Source organism: Zootoca vivipara, chromosome 4, assembly GCF_963506605.1.
Source record: "Zootoca vivipara chromosome 4, rZooViv1.1, whole genome shotgun sequence".
NCBI lineage: Eukaryota > Metazoa > Chordata > Lepidosauria > Squamata > Lacertidae > Zootoca > Zootoca vivipara.
Genome location: NC_083279.1, coordinates 43,250,964 through 43,269,823, shown reverse-complemented (window position 1 = coordinate 43,269,823; position 18,860 = coordinate 43,250,964). Strand labels below are relative to the sequence as shown.

The 18,860-nt window shown below is 40.5% G+C and overlaps 1 protein-coding gene across 11 annotated transcripts in view; it reads left to right on the top strand.

The window, feature by feature from the left end:
• Positions 1–18,860, top strand: part of DMD (dystrophin) — a 1,020,507-nt gene that overhangs the window by 381,980 nt on the left and 619,667 nt on the right. For all 11 annotated transcript variants that reach the window (XM_035114377.2, XM_035114375.2, XM_035114388.2 and 8 more), the window contains 4 exons: positions 1,906–2,085; positions 4,973–5,148; positions 12,492–12,615; positions 18,610–18,697. In XM_035114377.2, coding sequence (XP_034970268.2) covers positions 1,906–2,085; positions 4,973–5,148; positions 12,492–12,615; positions 18,610–18,697 — 568 coding nt within the window. The remainder of the gene's footprint in view (positions 1–1,905; positions 2,086–4,972; positions 5,149–12,491; positions 12,616–18,609; positions 18,698–18,860) is intronic.

The window sequence follows — 18,860 nt, the reverse complement described above, 5'->3', positions numbered from 1 at the left end:
CCTCTTTAACACATTATCATTATTTAGGGAAGCTTCTTAAGGTTTAATGTTTTATTATGTTTTTATATATGTTAGAAGCTGCCCAGAGTGTCTGGGGCACTTCAACTGCCTCCCTAAAATAAGATGAAAACGAGATTAAAAATTGAGTATCAACTGCAAGCCAATTTCAGGATTACCTTCCGCAGCACTTTCATATAGATGTTAAATGTTGATTTACTGTTGTTTTAGTGTTTATTGGTAATGATGTTTTAATGTTTACTGTGTGCTGCCTTGGGACTTACTGAAGGGCAGGTTATAGATATCTATTTTAAAAATACATAAATGAATAAAGTGACATACTTGATTATTGTGTTCAGTGTGAAAAAGAAAAATATTGATTCAAAATCTTTTTCCAGTCAACTTCGACTGACTCATTAGGTTGAGCACCAATATGAAGTTATTGTTGATAAACATAACCTGTCTCTCATTTCCCACTTAATAATTTATTATAAATTCTGGGTAAGTGTAAAGATAAGTGGAAGAATACACAGGGATTTCCAAGAGTTTTCTCATTGACTCTTATTTAACACTAAGCGTATGAGTAGCATCTAGATAACCTGGACTATGTTTAAGACTGTTAGAAGCCTATAGTTTTCTTTTTAAGGAAGAAATCATCAAATGGCATAAACAACATATTCAACATCACATCATCTCTGTTATGAACAAACTAAAGTTAAGTTTGGAAATTATAGCAGTGTTAACTGTTTTTCTGGATAAATTATATCTTGAGCATTATATTGGTATGTAATTCCTAGGTTATAATTTATTAAGTTTTTATTTGCTTATTTAGTGCAGCCTACCTTGTGCCCTCGGGGGGACGTGGGTGGCGCTGTGGTCTAAACTACAGAGCCTAGGGCTTGCCGATCAGAAGGTCGGCAGTTTGAATACCCACAACGGGGTGAGCTCCCGTTGTTCGGTCCCAGCTCCTGCCCACCTAGCAGTTCGAAAGCACATCAAGTGCAAGTAGATAAATAGGTACCGCTCCAGCGGGAAGGTAAACGGCGTTTCCATACAATGCTCTGGTTCTCCAGAAGTGGCTTAGTCATGCCAGCTCCCTTGGCCTATAGAGCGAGATGAGCGCCGCAACCCCAGAGACATCCGCGACTGGACCTAACGGTCAAGGGTCCCTTTACCTTGTGCCCTCAATATATTTTGGACTATAAATCTCATCAACCCAAGCCTGCATAGCTTGTTTAGGCCAGAGCTTCAGATCCTCTCCCCAAACAACCATCAGTCACCTTCATAAGAATAATGGGGAGGGGGTTGTATCACATACTTCGTTCCATATTAACATTTAAAAGTCTGCTTCATTTGTCATTTAAATGTCTCTTGGGACTCAATTAGTTTAAAGGTCATCTATGAAAATCTGCTTAGAATTGCTGCTTAGCATGTATATTAGTGAATATACTTGCATTAACTTATTTTTAACATTAGTGTTTATATTGTAGGCTTATTGTGATAACAAATCATAAAATGCACTGTTACTCTAGTACATTTATACTGAAAAACACGTGTTGCTCATAATTTCTAATAGTCTCACTCTAACAACATTCCTTTTTACAGTAAATCATGCTTTCATAGTTGTAGCTGCAAGGAGGACTGTGCAGTAAGCTACACTTTTAAATAAAATAATTCTTTAGGACCCTCAGAATATGGCATAGAGGCATTATGTCAAGTCTAGGTGCTTGTATAGTCCAATCTTCATCCCCACCTGTTCCTTACCAGATGTTTTTGAATACAGTTTATTTTCTTGCCCATTGTACACATCACATCATATTTTTACCATCTCCTGCTCTTTTTAAGATGTTCTATTACAGTACTTCAATTAATTAATAGCACGTTTCCTGAATGACTTCTATTTTACAGATACTGAAAGGAGAACTGGAAATCAAGAGAAAGACTATGGATAAACTCAACTCACTCAGCCAAGATCTCCTTTCAGCTGTGAAGAGTAAAGCACTATCTCAAAAGCTGGAAGGGTGGTTGGAAAATGTGGCTCAGCGTTGGGATAGTTTGGCCCAGAAGCTGGAGAGCAGTTCTAAGCAGGTTTGTCATCACTATTGCCCTGTCAGCTGATGGCGGTTAAATCATATGCCTGTGAAGTGACTGAAGTGAAATTGGCAAGGTTTCAATATTTTTTTCATTCTGAGTTTGTTTTAGATGTGAGCTTCTTCGGAACTAGAATAGGGGTGTATGAAACCTGTCCTTTCATTTCCACAGGGTTTTCCACTCTGCCTCACCAGGCTGTCAGATATTCACAAAAAGTCTATGAAATATTTTTGATTCTCCAAATACCTTTTGCACAGATAGGGGGTTCTTCATTTTTTTACCTTGATAAAAGCTGTTGTGTGAACTGATGTGTATCATAAGGGTAGGCTGGCACAAGTGCACACACAAATTTCTGGTTCCATCTTTTAAGGAGTTTGTTGGATTCAGGCTTTGTTGTAGTAAAAGAAATGGATGCCTCTGCCATGGAACCATAAAAACCAAACGTGATAAAGACACCCAGATGCTTGTTCAAGGTTAACAGTTACTCACGTGTAAGGAGTATTGCTGATAAATGGTTACTATAGAGATGCCACACCACGCTAGCGATAGAAAATGGAACAGAGATTTCTGTAGCCAATCGAATAAATCATTAATTTTCTGGGTAGCAAATTTAAGGTTCAACACCAGTTAAATAAAATTGTGTGCAATTTCCTATGTATACTCCATTCCAAATATTAGTAGAGTGAGTTTAACATTTGTTAATTTAAATAGAAGTACGAAGCCACTCCCAATATTGCCAATGAAGCTGTTTCATTTGCCTAAACAGTTACCTCCAATTTTGTTTCAAATATTGCTTCAGATGAAATTTGGTGCCAGCATATGGATGCTCAGAACTGCATTCATGATTTTTGTTAAACGTATCAAAACTTGATGGGCTTCTTAAAAAATCCTCAGCTGCTTGGCTGAGAAGGAACCCCCAAATGTTCTTTGAACATTGCTATAAATTTCACAATGCTGTGTTTTGCATGGGTTTTGGCTATGGAGTAGGTCTCATCATTTTGCTATACATACTGCAAGATAAAGCTAACGCCTGAAGGCAGAATCTGATAAATCTGCTGTTTCTTACCTCTTGGCATTAATTTATTGATCTAATAAATTGATATTTGGCCTGTCAGGGAAAACCTCACAAGCTGCACATTTGAATTATCTGAATGCAAATTGCCTCCATTTTTGGACTGGTTTACTGTTCACTACAAAGTAGAAGAATGTCAGGGATTTTATTTCCTTGTGAAATTGAGAAATAAACTTTTAGCACTCATCAATTTGCATGAAACATTAGCAAATGCATGTTTTTAATAGTAAGGGATGCCACTTGAATATGTTTTGGGACAGCTAGCAAGGCAGGCTTTTCAAGCCACTGAATTATTTTCCAGCCCATGAATCCAAGCCACAGAAAACCAGTTTCACCCTTCCTTCCCTTAAAAACAAACAGGAAAAAACATTCAAAAATCATGCAAAGCTGTCAAACACAAGTAGGCACCAATCCCGGCCTGCCTTTGATAGCTGCCTCTGCAAAAATTGCAAGAGTCTATAAAGAATTTGTAGAACAACAGGTTCTTTTGCAGTTGGTGACCTATTCTTGCAATAATTTTCTTGCCTGCATAGTTTTGTTATAGATTATCTCCCTATGCAATTTAGTGGAACAACTTCTCATGGGGTGTCTGAGGCTAAGTTGGGTTGCCTTTGCAATTGAGGATTGCATGTATGTACTGACAGCCAAGCCCAGAGATCACTGCAGGGAATAGCCTGGGCTGACTGGTCCCCTGACAGTGCCAAGCACTGCAGACTGAAGTTACAAGCAGGCTAGTAGTTGCCTTTTATAACTTAGGCTATGTACACATTAGAAATCTGCAACACAACAGGGTTGTTCCCCCTGCTGCCATTCAAGTCGCTTTATTACATTGCTGTGCACACTTGAGACAGAGTAGGGTTTTCTTCACCCAGCATGTATTACTTGATTTGTTTCCACATACTGAACTCCAATTCACTTAAGCTTTTTATGATACTGAGACCAAGAGAGAATCCACACCATACATTTAAACCACATTCAATGCTCATTTAAAGCACATGGCTTCCCACAAAGGATCCTTTGAACTGTACTTACTTCGTTAAGGGTGCTAGGAACTGTAGTTCTTTGAGGGGGAAACTACAGTTCACAGGATACATCCAGGAAGTCATGTGCTTTATATGTGCATCGAATGTGCTTTAAATGTATGGTGTGGATTTGCCAAAGGGGAACTTCGACTAGCATGAGGTCTGTAGATAGAACCATCTGTGTTCTACCACAGTAACATCTGGTATGCTTTGTTCTTACGTGTCAGGAAAATGTTGCCCGGGAGGGCAAGAAAAAGTCATTAATGCTATCAAGAATGCTGCTTCTTGCCTAAAAAACTGTTCCATTAGTAAAAATGAGCACAGGTCATTTAAGAAACACACAAAAAATAAATTGAGTGGTTGTGCATATGTAATAGGTTCTTCTTTTCTTCAGTTAGTTTTCTAAGCTATATGCCTTTTTTCTCTGCTGAAGTAGCCAACTGTTGAAGCAAAGAATATGAATGAACACATACATATTCTCTCATTTGTTTCACAAAACCCAACTTCTCATTTTCACCTTTGTGTGCTTGACTTGATATAAAAAGCATCATAAATACATTCTACTTAGGTTTCCTCCTGATTTTTATATTGACTTTTTCATATGTCTTATTCACCTAGCATGAGTCAGATAAAACAATTTGGCTTGAGTTCAATACAGTGTTGTTTTGTTCTGAAGGTCAACCCATGAACAAGGAAGAGCAGTTTCTCATTATTTTCTATTGCCACTCCAAACAGTCTTTATTAAAGTCTTTCAAGCAATGTGTGACCTCTGTTTCAATACTTCTCACAGATTTCACAGGCTGTTGCTACCACTCAGACATCACTAACACAGACAACAGTGATGGAAACTGTAACTATGGTGACCACCAGAGAGCAAATCCTGGTTAAGCATGCTAAAGAGGAACTCCCACCACCACCGCCCCACAAGAAGAGGCAAATAGTTGTGGATTCTGAAATTAGGAAAAGGTGAGGACTGGGGAAAGTGCTTAGATGAGGGAAGATTTTTTCATCAAAATTATTTTAAAAAATAAAATAGAAGTATTTATATACTGCAATATCAGGACAGTGTAAATGTTGAAGATTTAAATTAAAGTGCAAATGTTTATATGTTGAATGATATCTTTTAAATCAGTGGTGTATTCTTTTCTATAAAGCAGGCTTTGTTTCTAACTGGGTTACTTGATAATTTTAATGTTTTATATGATCTTTCTCATGACATAAAAATCACATCTGGAAATCTAGCAGAATGTGGCGGAAGTTCAGTGCTCATTTCCATGTTAATTGCTTCCAGAAAAAAATCTGCTTGCAACCCTGTTACCTGTAAAATTGTGGGAGTGTTGTACTGTAATTTCCCTGCAGTTTTTACAGATCATGCCGCCCCCCATGGTTCAAACTAGACATGAAAAGGTGAAAAGGCTATCATAACCACACAAAAACCAGAAGACACTAGTCTGCATTGGGGTGGTATTCTAGCATATAGTTATTTCCTGCCATTATCAAAGGAGAACAGAAGCATGCATGTGCCTAAAGGGTGGTAACATGCCTGATGACGTTTGCTGTTGTGTCCCATCAGCTCACTGATGTGAATGGAATTTAGTGTGACATGACAGTTTGTTGCTCAAAAAGCCACAGTTCCACAATGCAACAGGTAATCCAGTGTAAAAGGAACATTAGAAACCAGGGCAGAGGCAAGCATTACAAACAGGAACACTAATACAATAACTCCCATGTCTGAATCAAGAATCACATAACCAGCAGGATGATATAACAGTGTCGTACAAACACATTTAGCTGTGTGGTGATTCCAACAAAGGCAATAAGATTTAGTTGCCTTCACCTTTCACATTCCTCTTATGAAGATTTGCCATGCAACCACTGGGGCTGCACCTAGTGTAGTACCTTTACAGAATAGAATAGAATAGAATAGAATAGAATAGAATAGAATAGAATAGAATAGATACTTTATTGTCATTGTACATTGTACAACGAAATTGGGTTTCCACCTGGATGCTTGTGCCTTGGCCAATGCAGCATTTGTTGGAGCTTCCTACAGCAGATCCTTCCATCTTAATACCTGCAGCCTTCTAAACCTAGTAAGGTTGGCTGTTGTACATTCCATCCTGCTGACTGAATACTGGGAATGGAAAAATGTATGTGGTTGTGCTTACCTGAAGTGTAGATTTCCATAGTTAGCTTGACTTCATGTCCAGTTATAGTCACCCCTTAGTTACATTGTAAGGTAGGATTTTCTTTGTTCTATGACTCCTGGTTTTCTCAAGCTTGGCGAGTCTGCAAACTGCATCATGGGAGCCCCACCTCCCCAAAGGTTGTTGCCTCCCTTCCGCTGAGATGTGGAGGCAACAACCTGACCTGCTGGGAATGGGATACTACATTTCAAGTAAGCACAAGTGTACTTTTTCTGCCTTGAGTTCCACAATGAAAGAGCCTCTGAAACAAATGAAGATAAGAAAGAAAGGCTATATTGTGCCAGGCCCTTTGTTTTGCTTAGGAACACTGGAAGAGGATAAGAGTAGGATGGAGACAGAAACAATAGCTGTGGTTTACAATTAAGTTACTATCTTCAACCTCTGGATGGACTAGGCATGTCTGAAATTCAAATTAATATGGACCATGAGAACCAAGTGTAAAAAGCTAAATATGTTTTGAGCCTCTTTTACATGCAGGATGACTGCAAGTCTCCATATGTCTTTAATAGCATTGCTCTTGTATTCAAACCTCCCATGAAAAGGAGAACAAAAGAGGGTGCAGCTGCAGCAGTTTTTTATTCTGGATCAACCTGGCTTCAAAGCATCTGTCATGCAGACCTAAAACTGCTTCAAAACATCTAGTGCAGACCTTAAAACTTGCCCATCATCAATCATGGCTTTCCCAAAGTGAACTCTGGGGGATTGCAGTTCTGAAAAGGGACTAAGGACCGCTTGCAGATAAATCTCACAAACCTTGCCAAACATTCTATTTTTTCTTGACAACTCTTTTACCCAGTAAAATAAATGTCAATCAAGACATAGCATGAATGCAGAACTCAGTCTGAATATTATGTGATTTATAGTTATTATTATTAATAATTACACTGCTTTTTTAAAAAAATGAACTTTTGTGGGATCAGGATTTACATTTTTTCTGAATGCTTCAGTGGTTCAGTATGTGGGGATTGAGGAGGAGGACTCTCCTCCTCTAGAAAGAAACTGGAAACTGCCTTCCCAGTCCTGGAGGGAGGTGCTTTTCCAGCCTTCCTGCAAGAAGAATAGAAAATCACTGGTGAGCACAAGATTTTGGGGTATCCCAGAAGAAATTTCCCACAGAAATTTCTACTACTTTTTTATTCTTCCTGCTGTTGAATAAACTAAAACAAATGTGTTTTTGAAATTCTACCCTCTGATACTTGCAACCTCTGAAATACTTGTGAATGATATACTTTTCAGACCATAGCTAAAATTGCTCTGTACATATAGTATGCCATGTCACTGTACAAAGATTGTTTGTCAGAGCATCATTGTAGATAACTCTGGATCAGAAACTAGCTGCCAAGCCTTTTGAAAAAGGAGATGTATATTTAAAGCAGGATAGGTGCTCCATCTAGTGTCTTCTCATTTAGTGAATTTTGGATAAATATCTTGTTCTCTTTACAAAATAAACAGCTGATTTAAGTATAGCCAAAACAAAACATACTTTTTAAATACTGTAATATGACTAATGCTACTGATTTAACGTGCTCTGAATTTTTGCTCTTCGGCTCCTACTGAAAATCATGCAGCAATATTTCCACGCTCCATACAGTACCACTTTGCTCAAAACAATAAACGGTAGCTGACAGACTGCGACAATTTGAATCAGGAACAGTCTAGTAGAATATTTTAGCCATAGGCAACTGCATATGATTCATGAGCCATAAGTTACTGGAAATATTCTACTGTGATCTTGCACTTTCTAGTTATGTCTCTGGATAGGCTGGATATGTTGCTCCTTGTCACACCACAGCTTCTCCCTTCAGGGTTATGCGTTGTATCATCGCTGTCGTCACTTACCTGTTTGCTTTCTGGATGATTGTTCCTCGAAGGCCTCTGCAGAAAGAAGGGAGAGAGGATGATACAAGTAGTGAGGAACAGGGAAAATGTTTAGTCATCAAAGAAGAAAGAATATGAAATTCCAGCAATAAGAAATGAACAGAAGAATTGGAACTGAAGACCTTAAGTGCTTGGTTTTTGGACTTCCGGTCTGCCGCCAGCTCCGTCGGCAGGATTTGCCTCGGCTCTGAGGCAACTCAGCTCCGCGAGGGGGGGGGGAGTCACGAGGGCGTCACGACCCCCATAGAGCCACAGATTGAGCTTTCTGTGGACGAAAGTGCTCAGCAGTGCTCCGAACGCAGGCCCCTTTACTTCCCGGTAAGCTCCGAAAGAGCCCCGGAGAAAGTGGAGGCAGCGCCGCGGGAGCGATTTTGAGCGTCATCTTACCCCCACGGAGCGAAGCCCTGATACCGGCGGAGGAGAGCGGCGGATTCCCCTAAAGTAAGGATCAAATTATTTATAATTACCAAAGACTGGGAAATCAAAGCTAATCAGAAAAACCAATTGGCAACAGGGGGTAATTCAAAAAGGGAGTCGATTACACCCCCCCCCCCCCGTGAGACAACGAGGCAGTGACTTAGCCCTTGGCTGTCAAAAAGATAGAAGGTATCTAATTTATCAGGGAAGCGGACACAGAAGCCCCTCTGCTGCAGGCACAGGGGGGAGAGCTGATTGTAATGGAGAGCCTGCAAGCAATGTAATTTGACAAAAGAGAGTCCCCTTGAAAGCTGTACCCGGGTCCAGGGACAGCTCAGTGAAGGACCTGAGAATACGAATTTATCAAAGATTTGGATTATAATATTGAAGCTGGAATTGAACAATCTGGAGGTGCTTAAAAAAGAACTGTTAAAATGTGGACAATGGATTTAAGAGATACATGAAAAATGATATTCTATAACAGGGGTCCCCAGACTTACCGGCGTTTGGGCCGGTTCCCACCGCGCCGATCGTGCGGCGGGCCAGAGGACGGGGGAGCATGCGCCTGTGCGGGCCGGCGGGCGGGGGAGTGCGCGCCCGTGCGCATGCGCACGGGCGCTTACTGGCGCGGTGGCGTGCTTCCAGGGTGGAAAAGGCGCCGAAAATCCGTTGTGCGCATGCGTATGGGCCTCCCCCGACCCGGAAGTGCAGGCGGCGGCGGGGGTCCCCCCCGGGCCGTAGTCTGGGGACCCCTGTTCTATAACAAAGGAGGAATATACCCAATTCAATCAAAAATGGCGTAGAGAGCGTTGGAATCTGATTCCTGCCATTTCCGGCTGCCCAAACAACTAGAGGCACATGAAATCCGAGATGTCTGAGAAAGACTTAGCCACAACAACATCACAAGACCTTGTTTGGCAAAAGATTTCCTCTGTACTCTTGGACATTAAGCAAGTGTTGAAGCAAGATTCAGAACAGCTGCAGGAGCTGAACAAATTATGGAGAGACAGAGTCAGTACAAAAGATTTACAAATACAAACTCTGGAAGAAGAGGAACAGGAAGAACATAATGCCCCACAAGTGGGAGATGTGGGGCGAGATCTAGACTTTTCCCAAGGAGTCCTCAAGAAAGAAACAGCGGACACTTCTGAACTCCTAGTGAGAGGAGGAGTTCAGGGTAAAAGCTGCAAGACAGAAGGAAAAAGCAGGAAAAAAGAGATAGATATGGAGATGGACTATGCAAAGATTCGGTTACGAGATACAGAGGAGAAAAAGAGTGCAAAGGAAGAGGGGAGGGATTGGACAACAGGTGTAATCATGGGGGGGGCAGAGTTTGTGGGAAGAACATTGGGGTTGGATCTGGGATAGGGTGTGAGTAGGATGAATGAGTAAAGAATATTTTTCAATGGACTGATATGAATGGCGTGATTTGGGTATGATAAAAGGAATTCGCTGAAATGTCCAGAGGATTTGGCTGCAGCAGTAGGGGGGATGGGATCAACTAATTATTGAGGAATAAAGAGGATAGATTACTTGATTTAAAATGCAATTGAATACATTCTTGGTAAAAATAATAAGTTAAGGGAAGAAATATAAGACAGAAGAATTAAAATAGAGGTGATTTAAGTTTGGGAATTGACAGTATGAAAATGAATTATTTAGATATATAATTATGGATAGTATGTATAATACAGAAGAGTTAATTTCGAGTATCAAAAAGGATTATATTATTATTATTGTGGAAATTGCCTAATTGATAATTAACAAAGAACACAGAGTGGGGGGAGTCGGGGAAGTCCAAATTGTTTTAAATAATGATATGAACTAAGGATTTTTTTTATGCCTTTTTTTCTTCTTCTCCTTTTTCTTTTTCTTCTCTTTTTTTTCTTTCTCCCGTTTTTTTAAAGCTTTTTTTGGGGGGAGGGGATTACTATTTTTTTCTTTTTGGGGGGAGGGGGAGGGAGGGATAGGGGGCTCTTTTCTTTTTGTTTTTCTTATATGTATGGATAGAGGTAGGGTGGACACTCTTCTCTCTCTTGCCTCGTAACCCGGGACCCACTGGTGGCAGAAGAGGGCTCTGGGGGAGGGAGGAGGGGGAGGGGGATAAACCCAACTAGAAAATGGACCACCTTCAACTATCTGCCCGGCGCGGGATCTTCTCGTGGCAGGAGGGGATTCGTGGGGGGGGGGGTGGAAGAGGGTGGAATGAATTTGATATATGTATTTCATGTGTTATTCTGTAAAATCAATAAAAAATCATTTTAAAAAAAATAAGTGCTTGGTTTTTGCTGTTGACCAGATAACTCGAACTCTCTGCCTTATCTATGCAGTATGGGATTTTTATTACTTTTACCTAAAGTGGTCTCCTTTTTGGAGCGACAAACCTGTTTTTTAAAGGCCTGTTTTTCCCTCAATACACCTTTAAAGTTTTTTAATTGTTTCATATCTGGTCAAGTTTGGATTTTTAAGAATCTTTTTTTAATTTGTATGAAATATACACCTGATTTTTTTTTCAAGTCAAACTGCAAGCATGTCTTAATAAAGGTCTTAAGATATATTTTTTTAAAAAAAGGAGCAGGGAAAATGGAGCAAGGAGAGGAAGCAAATGGAAACAAAATATTAATTGATTTAATTCAATAATTGCCTACTGTGTCCTTATTAGAGACAAAACTAGGTTATGTTGATCTGGCAATGCTTACGTGGAAAGAGTCTCATCATACTTACCATGTAGACTGCTCTAATGACAAAGAGAAATGTCAGTCACTTCCTGGTTGTTTGACTACACTATATCGTATTGGGCAATATAAACAAATGCAACAAGGAACTGCGGGCAGGCCTAAACTGTACTAGCAAGCAGAAAACATTGTGCCTGCATGCTAAGTACCAGACCATCACAGAGTAAATCCCTCAACCAAACTGTTGTGAACGGAGGCAAACCCATATTCCCATAAAGGTGCCAGTCACCCCCCCCCCCGGTTCATTTTTCAGGTGTCACCTGCCAGGCCCCATGAGCTCCACACAAAGCAGTCCCCTCCAAGCCAGTTGCCAATAGGCGATGGTTAGTCAAGTGCCCTCCACACAACATGTCTCAGGGTACTGGCCGTTATCTCAATCTCTTACCTGCCCATACTAAGTGCCAAATAAGCCAAGCAACCAAACTGAACCCTATCCCACCATAAGTAAATCAAATTAAGATTGAAATAGCTGAAAAAGGATCACCTCAAATTCCGGATACTCAGCACCATTTGGCAACTGGGTAAGCCCACTCTGATCAAGGGTGAGAGAGCAGGATGCTACTGCAAAGCAGAGAAGAAAGACTCAGATGTTGAGCAAGCTGTTATATGCCAGCTCCTCCCCCTGACGTTATTGGCCCAGCAGGCAATGCGTGGAAGCCCCCTCCTCCACACAAGACTTCTTTATTGGACTTGAGCAAACCCACTTCCAGCTGAAGGTAGGGAGTGACCTTGTTACATATACTGGGAGGAAAACTACATTAAAATAACTTTTAAATTCCACCTTAAACCCTGAAATTCAGCATGTGAAACTGGAGTTGTATCTGAACTAAAGGCACAGCAACCTCTTAAATTAGAATGCATTTATACATTTATAAAAGGCCTGCTATATTGACAGATTGTGTGATATATTCAGGAATGCAGACTATTTTAAGCCTTTTTGTGTGTCTGTGTCTGTAATTATGATAGCTCTTTTTCAGTTTTAATTCATACTGTTTTAAACATCTGGTGTTAGCTTTAGTATGTCTTAGAAATAGCCTGTGTATTTTTCTTTTTCTTTTTCTTTCCCTCTTAGGTTTGATGCTGATACAACAGAGCTTCACAGCTGGATGACCCGCTCAGAAGCTGTTCTCCAGAGCCCAGAGTTTGCAATATATCGAAAAGAAGGGAACCTGTCAGACCTCAGAGAAAGAGTTAATGTAGGAAAATATTCATATACCTAACAATTTATATTAGAATCACAGAACAAGTTTTCTATAAAACCCTGTCTCTTGAACTACAACTTGTGTTTGGCTATTTATCATCCAGTGTTAAACAGCTATGTGTTGCTCTCTAGCCTGAGTTTAAGAAAGGGAAATTTTTAACTCAAAGCTTCACTGTTACCCATCCTAGCTGCATTGTTTGTATGTAGGACAAGGTGAGTGCTACAAAATGTAAAACTCACTATTTGCAGCTTTGACAAACATCCAATGCAATACATAAAAAAGAGGAAAGTAAATGCCATATTTAAAAAAATGAATTTTGAAAAATTGTGCTCATGATATGATATGCAACTATGAGCTGATATAGTTGAATACATGGCTCTGGGGCAGTGCACCTCTAGGTGTCAGGTGCTGGGAGGAAGAACACAAGGCAGTCATGTCCTGTGCATATGGCCAGCTACTGCAAAGCTGGCAGTAGAAATGGAATGGAATGGCAGTAGAAATGGATTATGGACTAGCAGATCCATCAAAGCAATGTTTTTGTTCCTTTCCTCCTCCTCCTCCTTGAGGGTAGAAATGGACGTATCTGCCAGGATTTTAATTAACAAGCACTTTTGCAACTGGCTTGTAAAAACATAAACCCAAAAAGCCATAGTTCAAGTTACAGGTAGGTAGCTGTGTTGGCCTGCCGTAGTCAAAGTTCCAGCAGACTGGAGGAGGGCAAATGTTGTCCCTATTTTCAAAAAGGGGAAAAGAGAGGACCCAAACAATTACCGCCCAGTAAGCCTGACATCAATACCAGGAAAGATTCTAGAGCAGATCATCAAGCAAACAGTCTGTGAGCACCTAGAAAGAAACTCTGTGATCACTAAAAGTCAGCATGGGTTTCTGAAAAATAAGTCATGTCAGACTAATCTGATCTCATTTTTTGACAAAATTACAAGCCTGTTAGATGAAGGGAACGCTGTGGATGTAGCCTATCTTGATTTCAGCAAGGCCTTTGACAAGGTGCCCCATGATATTCTTGTAAAGAAGCTGGTAAAATGAGGGCTAGACAATGCTACCATTCAGTGGATTTGTAACTGGCTTACTGACCGAACCCAAAGGGTGCTCATCAATGGCTCCTCCTCATCCTGGAGAGTAGTGACTAGTGGGGTGCCACAGGGTTCTGTCTTGGGCCCAGTCTTATTCAACATCTTTATCAATGACTTGGATGATGGGCTTGAGGGCATCCTGAGCAAGTTTGCAGATGACACCAAATTGGGAGCGGTGGCTAATACCCCAGAGGACAGGATCACACTTCAAAATGACCTTAACAGATTAGACAACTGGGCCAAAGCAAACAAGATGAATTTTAACAAGGAGAAATGTAAGGTACTACACTTGGGCAAAAAAAATGAAAAGCACAAATACAGGATGGGTGACACCTGGCTTGAGAGCAGTACATGTGAAAAGGATCTAGGAGTCTTCGTAGACCACAGACTTGACATGAGTCAGCAGTGTGATGCAGCAGCTAAAAAAGCCAATGCAATTCTGGGCTGCATCAATAGGAGTATAGCATATAGATCTAGGGAAGTAATAGTACCACTGTATTCTGCTCTGGTCAGACCTCACCTGGAGTACTGTGTCCAGTTCTGGGCACCACAGTTCAAGAAGGATACTGACAAGCTGGAACGTGTCCAGAAGAGGGCAACCAAAATGGTCAAAGGCCTGGAAACGATGCCTTATGAGGAACGGCTTAGGGAGCTGGGTATGTTTAGCCTGGAGAAGAGAAGGTTAAGGGGTGATATGATAGCCATGTTCAAATATATGAAAGGATGTCATATGGAGGAAGGAGAAGGATTGTTTTCTGTTGCTCCAGAGAAGCGGACACGGAGCAATGGATTAAAACTTCAAGAAAGAAGATTCCACCTAAACATTAGGAAGAACTTCCTGACAGTAAGAGCTGTTCGGCAGTGGAATTTGCTACCAAGGAGTGTGGTGGAGTCTCCTTCTTTGGAGGTCTTTAACCAGAGGCTTGACAGACATATGTCAAGAATGCTTTAATGGTGTTTCCTGCTTGGCAGGGGGTTGGACTGGATGGCCCTCGTGGTCTCTTCCAACTCTATGATTCTATGAAACAAAATAAAGAAATTCCTTCCAGTAGCACCTTAGAGACCAACTAAGTTTGTTATTGGTATGAGCTTTCGTGTGCATGCACACTTGATATCTGAAAAAGTGTGCATGCACACGAAAGCTCATACCAATAACAAACTTAGTTGGTCTCTAAGGTGCTACTGGAAGGATTTTTTTATTTTGTTCCAAAAAGCCATGTTATGCATAATTCAGTACAGCTATGCCTTTAAATGTGTTGGATCAGTAAATATTCCTGCACATGATGTTTGAAGGAACCCATGTGTTTACATACACAGCTAATTTTGTAAAAATGCAGAACAACGAGATATTACATGCACAGCTTGGCGTTTCCTGAAATGCTGTTTTCTGTGTGGCCTACATGTTCAAAGTAGTGTTACTATTGTGCACTTTTCATTATCATGCTATCTCAGTGGTTTCCACAAACTACCTAATTGGAAACTGTGTTTTGTTTGTTTAGAAAACTACATGCATTTGATATTTCAGTCCAGTAGGTTTGTTAGCTAGCATGTAGGACTTGAACTACTCTATCTAGCCTTATAAAAAAATTCCTTCAGTAGCACCTTAAAGACCAACTAAGTTTATATTTTGGTATGAGCTTTCGTGTGCATGCACACTTTATATCTGAAAAAGTGTGCATGCACACGAAAGCTCATACCAAAATATAAACTTAGTTGGTCTTTAAGGTGCTACTGAAGGAATTTTTTTATTTTGCTTCGACTCAGACCAACACGGCTACCTACCTGTAACTAGATCTATCTAACCTTATTAGCTTATTAATTCAGAACCTGAGCTTTTCCACCACTGCAGCAGAAAGATTGTATGGCATTTTGAAAGTTTCCTTCTAGCACACCTGCTAAAGAAGCAGGAATCCTGTGCTGCCTTGTCCTGATTCTAGGAACCAGATCTGCAAGGTTGTGTGGAACATTGCAGAGTTACCAACATTTCATCTTTTATCATCTCCTTTTATGCTTTTTAATATTCCTCTGCTATGAGAATAATATTTCATACTTATAGAAAATCAGATGTATAAAGCAATGTTCTGCATTATTCATGTTACCTTTTTATATAAAATAAATAACCCCTTGAAAATATTTAATAATATGAATTGCTGAATAATTGTAATGTACAGTTTCAATATCTGGGGCTTACCTTGGCCTTGGACACAACTGCTCACATGGGACAAGTAAAATTTGCTTCCTGGTGCATCGCTTTCTTGCCACTATTCAGCAGGCAACCTTCCTTTAGCTCAGTCCATAAAGGACTCAGCATATTTATGAGCATTCTCAGCAACAGCTCCCCGGTTTTCCAAGAGTCCCTCCCGTATTTGCACCTACAGTGTCATTTTCATGCACATTATTGTTCTGTGCCCTGAGAATGGTTTCACCTCTCCTGCACCTGCTGCATCGCACCAACCATGGCAGAAAGCCACTTTGAAGCTGCCGGCTGCTCTCCAAACAATATGCACCAAGGCTTTGAGATTTTGCTTGAAGATGACAGCCACATCAAACACTTGTGAGAGGGGAAAATCAAAAGAATTGACCCAAAGACAACATGTGGTAATAGGGCAAAAGGCTGTTTGATTGGGCGGTCTGGTCATGTGGCTCATAACAGTCAACAAGGGTTTTATCATTAATGAATCTACAAGCTGCTAGTTTGTGTAGCTGCACAGCAATCAAATATAATTTGTTTAAAATTAAAGGTTTAACATTAAATAATTTTTGCATATATGCCTAAAAAGCCAGTAGTTAGGGGCATCTGCATTTCTAAAAGTTGATTATCTGTGTATAGTCTTATTTAATATTCCTAGCAGCAGGAGGAAGAGGTTTTTGAGTCAAAATACAGCTGACCATTCTGAGCTGGGCCAGTTCATTCACTGATCTGGGTAACTATGAGCATAGGCAATATCACTACTTAAAATTCAGTTTTCCACCTGAGCAGAGTTGTAACAATCTGAGTAGAATTTAGTATCCATGTTGACTAACAATGAAAAGCTGATGAACTTATCTGGAGCTGTGCAGAGCTTCTGCTGTCTGCAACGTTAATGTTGCTCAGCACTTCTACTTCTTTTTGGCACATGGAGAAACAGGATGACACCATAGAATCATAGAACTGTAGAGCTAGAAGATACTACGGGGGTCATCTAGTCCAACCCTCTCTAATGCAGGGAATTTTTTGCCCAGTGTGGGGCTCAAACCCATGACCTTGAGATTAGGAGTCTTTGGGCTGTCAGGACAAATGTAGCCCATGAATTATGATGGGGGAAAGTAAAGGAACAGTGAGTGTGATAGTTGTTGTTGTTGTTGTTTAGTCGTTTAGTTGTGTCCGACTCTTCATGACCCCATGGACCATAGCACGCCAGACACTCCTGTCTTCCACTGCCTCCCACAGTTTGGTCAAACTCATGTTCGTAGCTTCAAGAACACTGTCCAACCATCTCGTCCTCTGTCGTCCCCTTCTTCTAGTGCCCTCCATCTTTCCCATCATCAGGGTCTTTTCCAGGGAGTCTTTTCTTCTCATGAGGTGGCCAAAGTATTGGAGCCTCAGCTTCAGGATCTGTCCTTCCAGTGAGCACTCGAGGCTGATTTCCTTAGTTATTAGCAATTGATAAAGGGAAGTGTGGTTCAACAGGCAACCTGCTATTCATGTTTATACTTGAACTTCTCTGCAAATTCTGTTCACCCTACATATTGCAAAAAAATTGATATGCTTTTAGTCTTTTATATAGCTTTATAGATATTCCATTGCTCTGCATAGCAAAGTGTTTTTAAAAAGTTTTACAAGTTCTTGGTGAATGGACAGCTAAATGCTTGCCCATTTTATTCACAACTCTACTATACATAAATCTCTACTTAAAAGTAACAGCAGAAATACAGTGGAAATGATGGACCTTTGTCTTTATTTGTCTATACAATAAATATAGGCCTTTCTATGGATCACGCTTTTTATCGCACCCTATAATTTCTGGGAAACTACTTATATCCCCAAAGCATCATTTGATAACCTCATACCAAGCAAAATAAAATAAGGAAGTTATACAAGTTGTTTATGCATTTAATCAGGCAATCTATTCCCCCCCCCAAAAAAAAACCAACCATGATTGATTAATCACAGGTCTCATATGGGCTTGGTAAAAGTAATAGTTTGTTCTTACAAGTACACTTCTAACTGTAAAATAGGGCAATAGTGGAAAAGTATAAATAAAGTAAATATTAGATTCCATGAGATGTGCAAGATGAAAAAGGCAAAAATAGACTTGGATCAATGGCGGGGGGCGTGGAATTGGAAGCTGTGAAACCATGTTTTAATTCACTGGCATTTGAAAGCCTCTTCCATATTAGCTGTAAAGGTAAAGGTACCCCTGACAGTTAAGTCCAGTTGCGAACGACTCTGGGGCTGTGGCGCTCATCTCGCTTTACAAGCCAAGGGAGCCGGCGTTTGTCCGCTTCCGCAGACAGTTTTTCCGGGTCATGTGGCCAGCATAACTAAGCTGCTTCTGGCGAAGCCAGAGCAGCACACAGAACGCCATTTACCTTCCCGCCAGAGCGGTATCTATTTATCTACTTGTACTTTAACGTGCTTTCAAACTGCTAGGTTGGCAGGAGCTGGGACCGAACAATGGGAGCTTGCGCTGTTGCGGGGCCTCGAACCGCCGACCTTCCGATCAGCAAGCCCAAGCAGTGCAGTGGTTTAAACCACAGCACCACCCGCATCCCTTATTAGCTGTAAAAGGGACAGCTATTGTTTGTTTTAAACTTAGTTATGCAACCATGAGCACTAGGTTCTTGTTCAGCAGGTTATAACTCATTTTTCAATGGCTTCCTTGTGAAATAGTCAACTATTGCTCTCATGTTGCAGGCCATCGAACGAGAAAAGCCTGAGAAGTACAGGAAACTCCAAGATGCAAGCAGATCAGCTGAGGCCCTGGTGGAACAGATGGTGAATGGTAATTACATGGCAGTTGATTTAGATAATCTTCTTAGGGATTTGATAAAACACACAAGTTCATATTTTTCACATGAATTATATTAGCAAAGCACTTTGTGAAGGAACAGTTAAGTAAAGTAAGTTAGTATTTTTCGTATGTTTCTTTTGAATATCTTTTAATT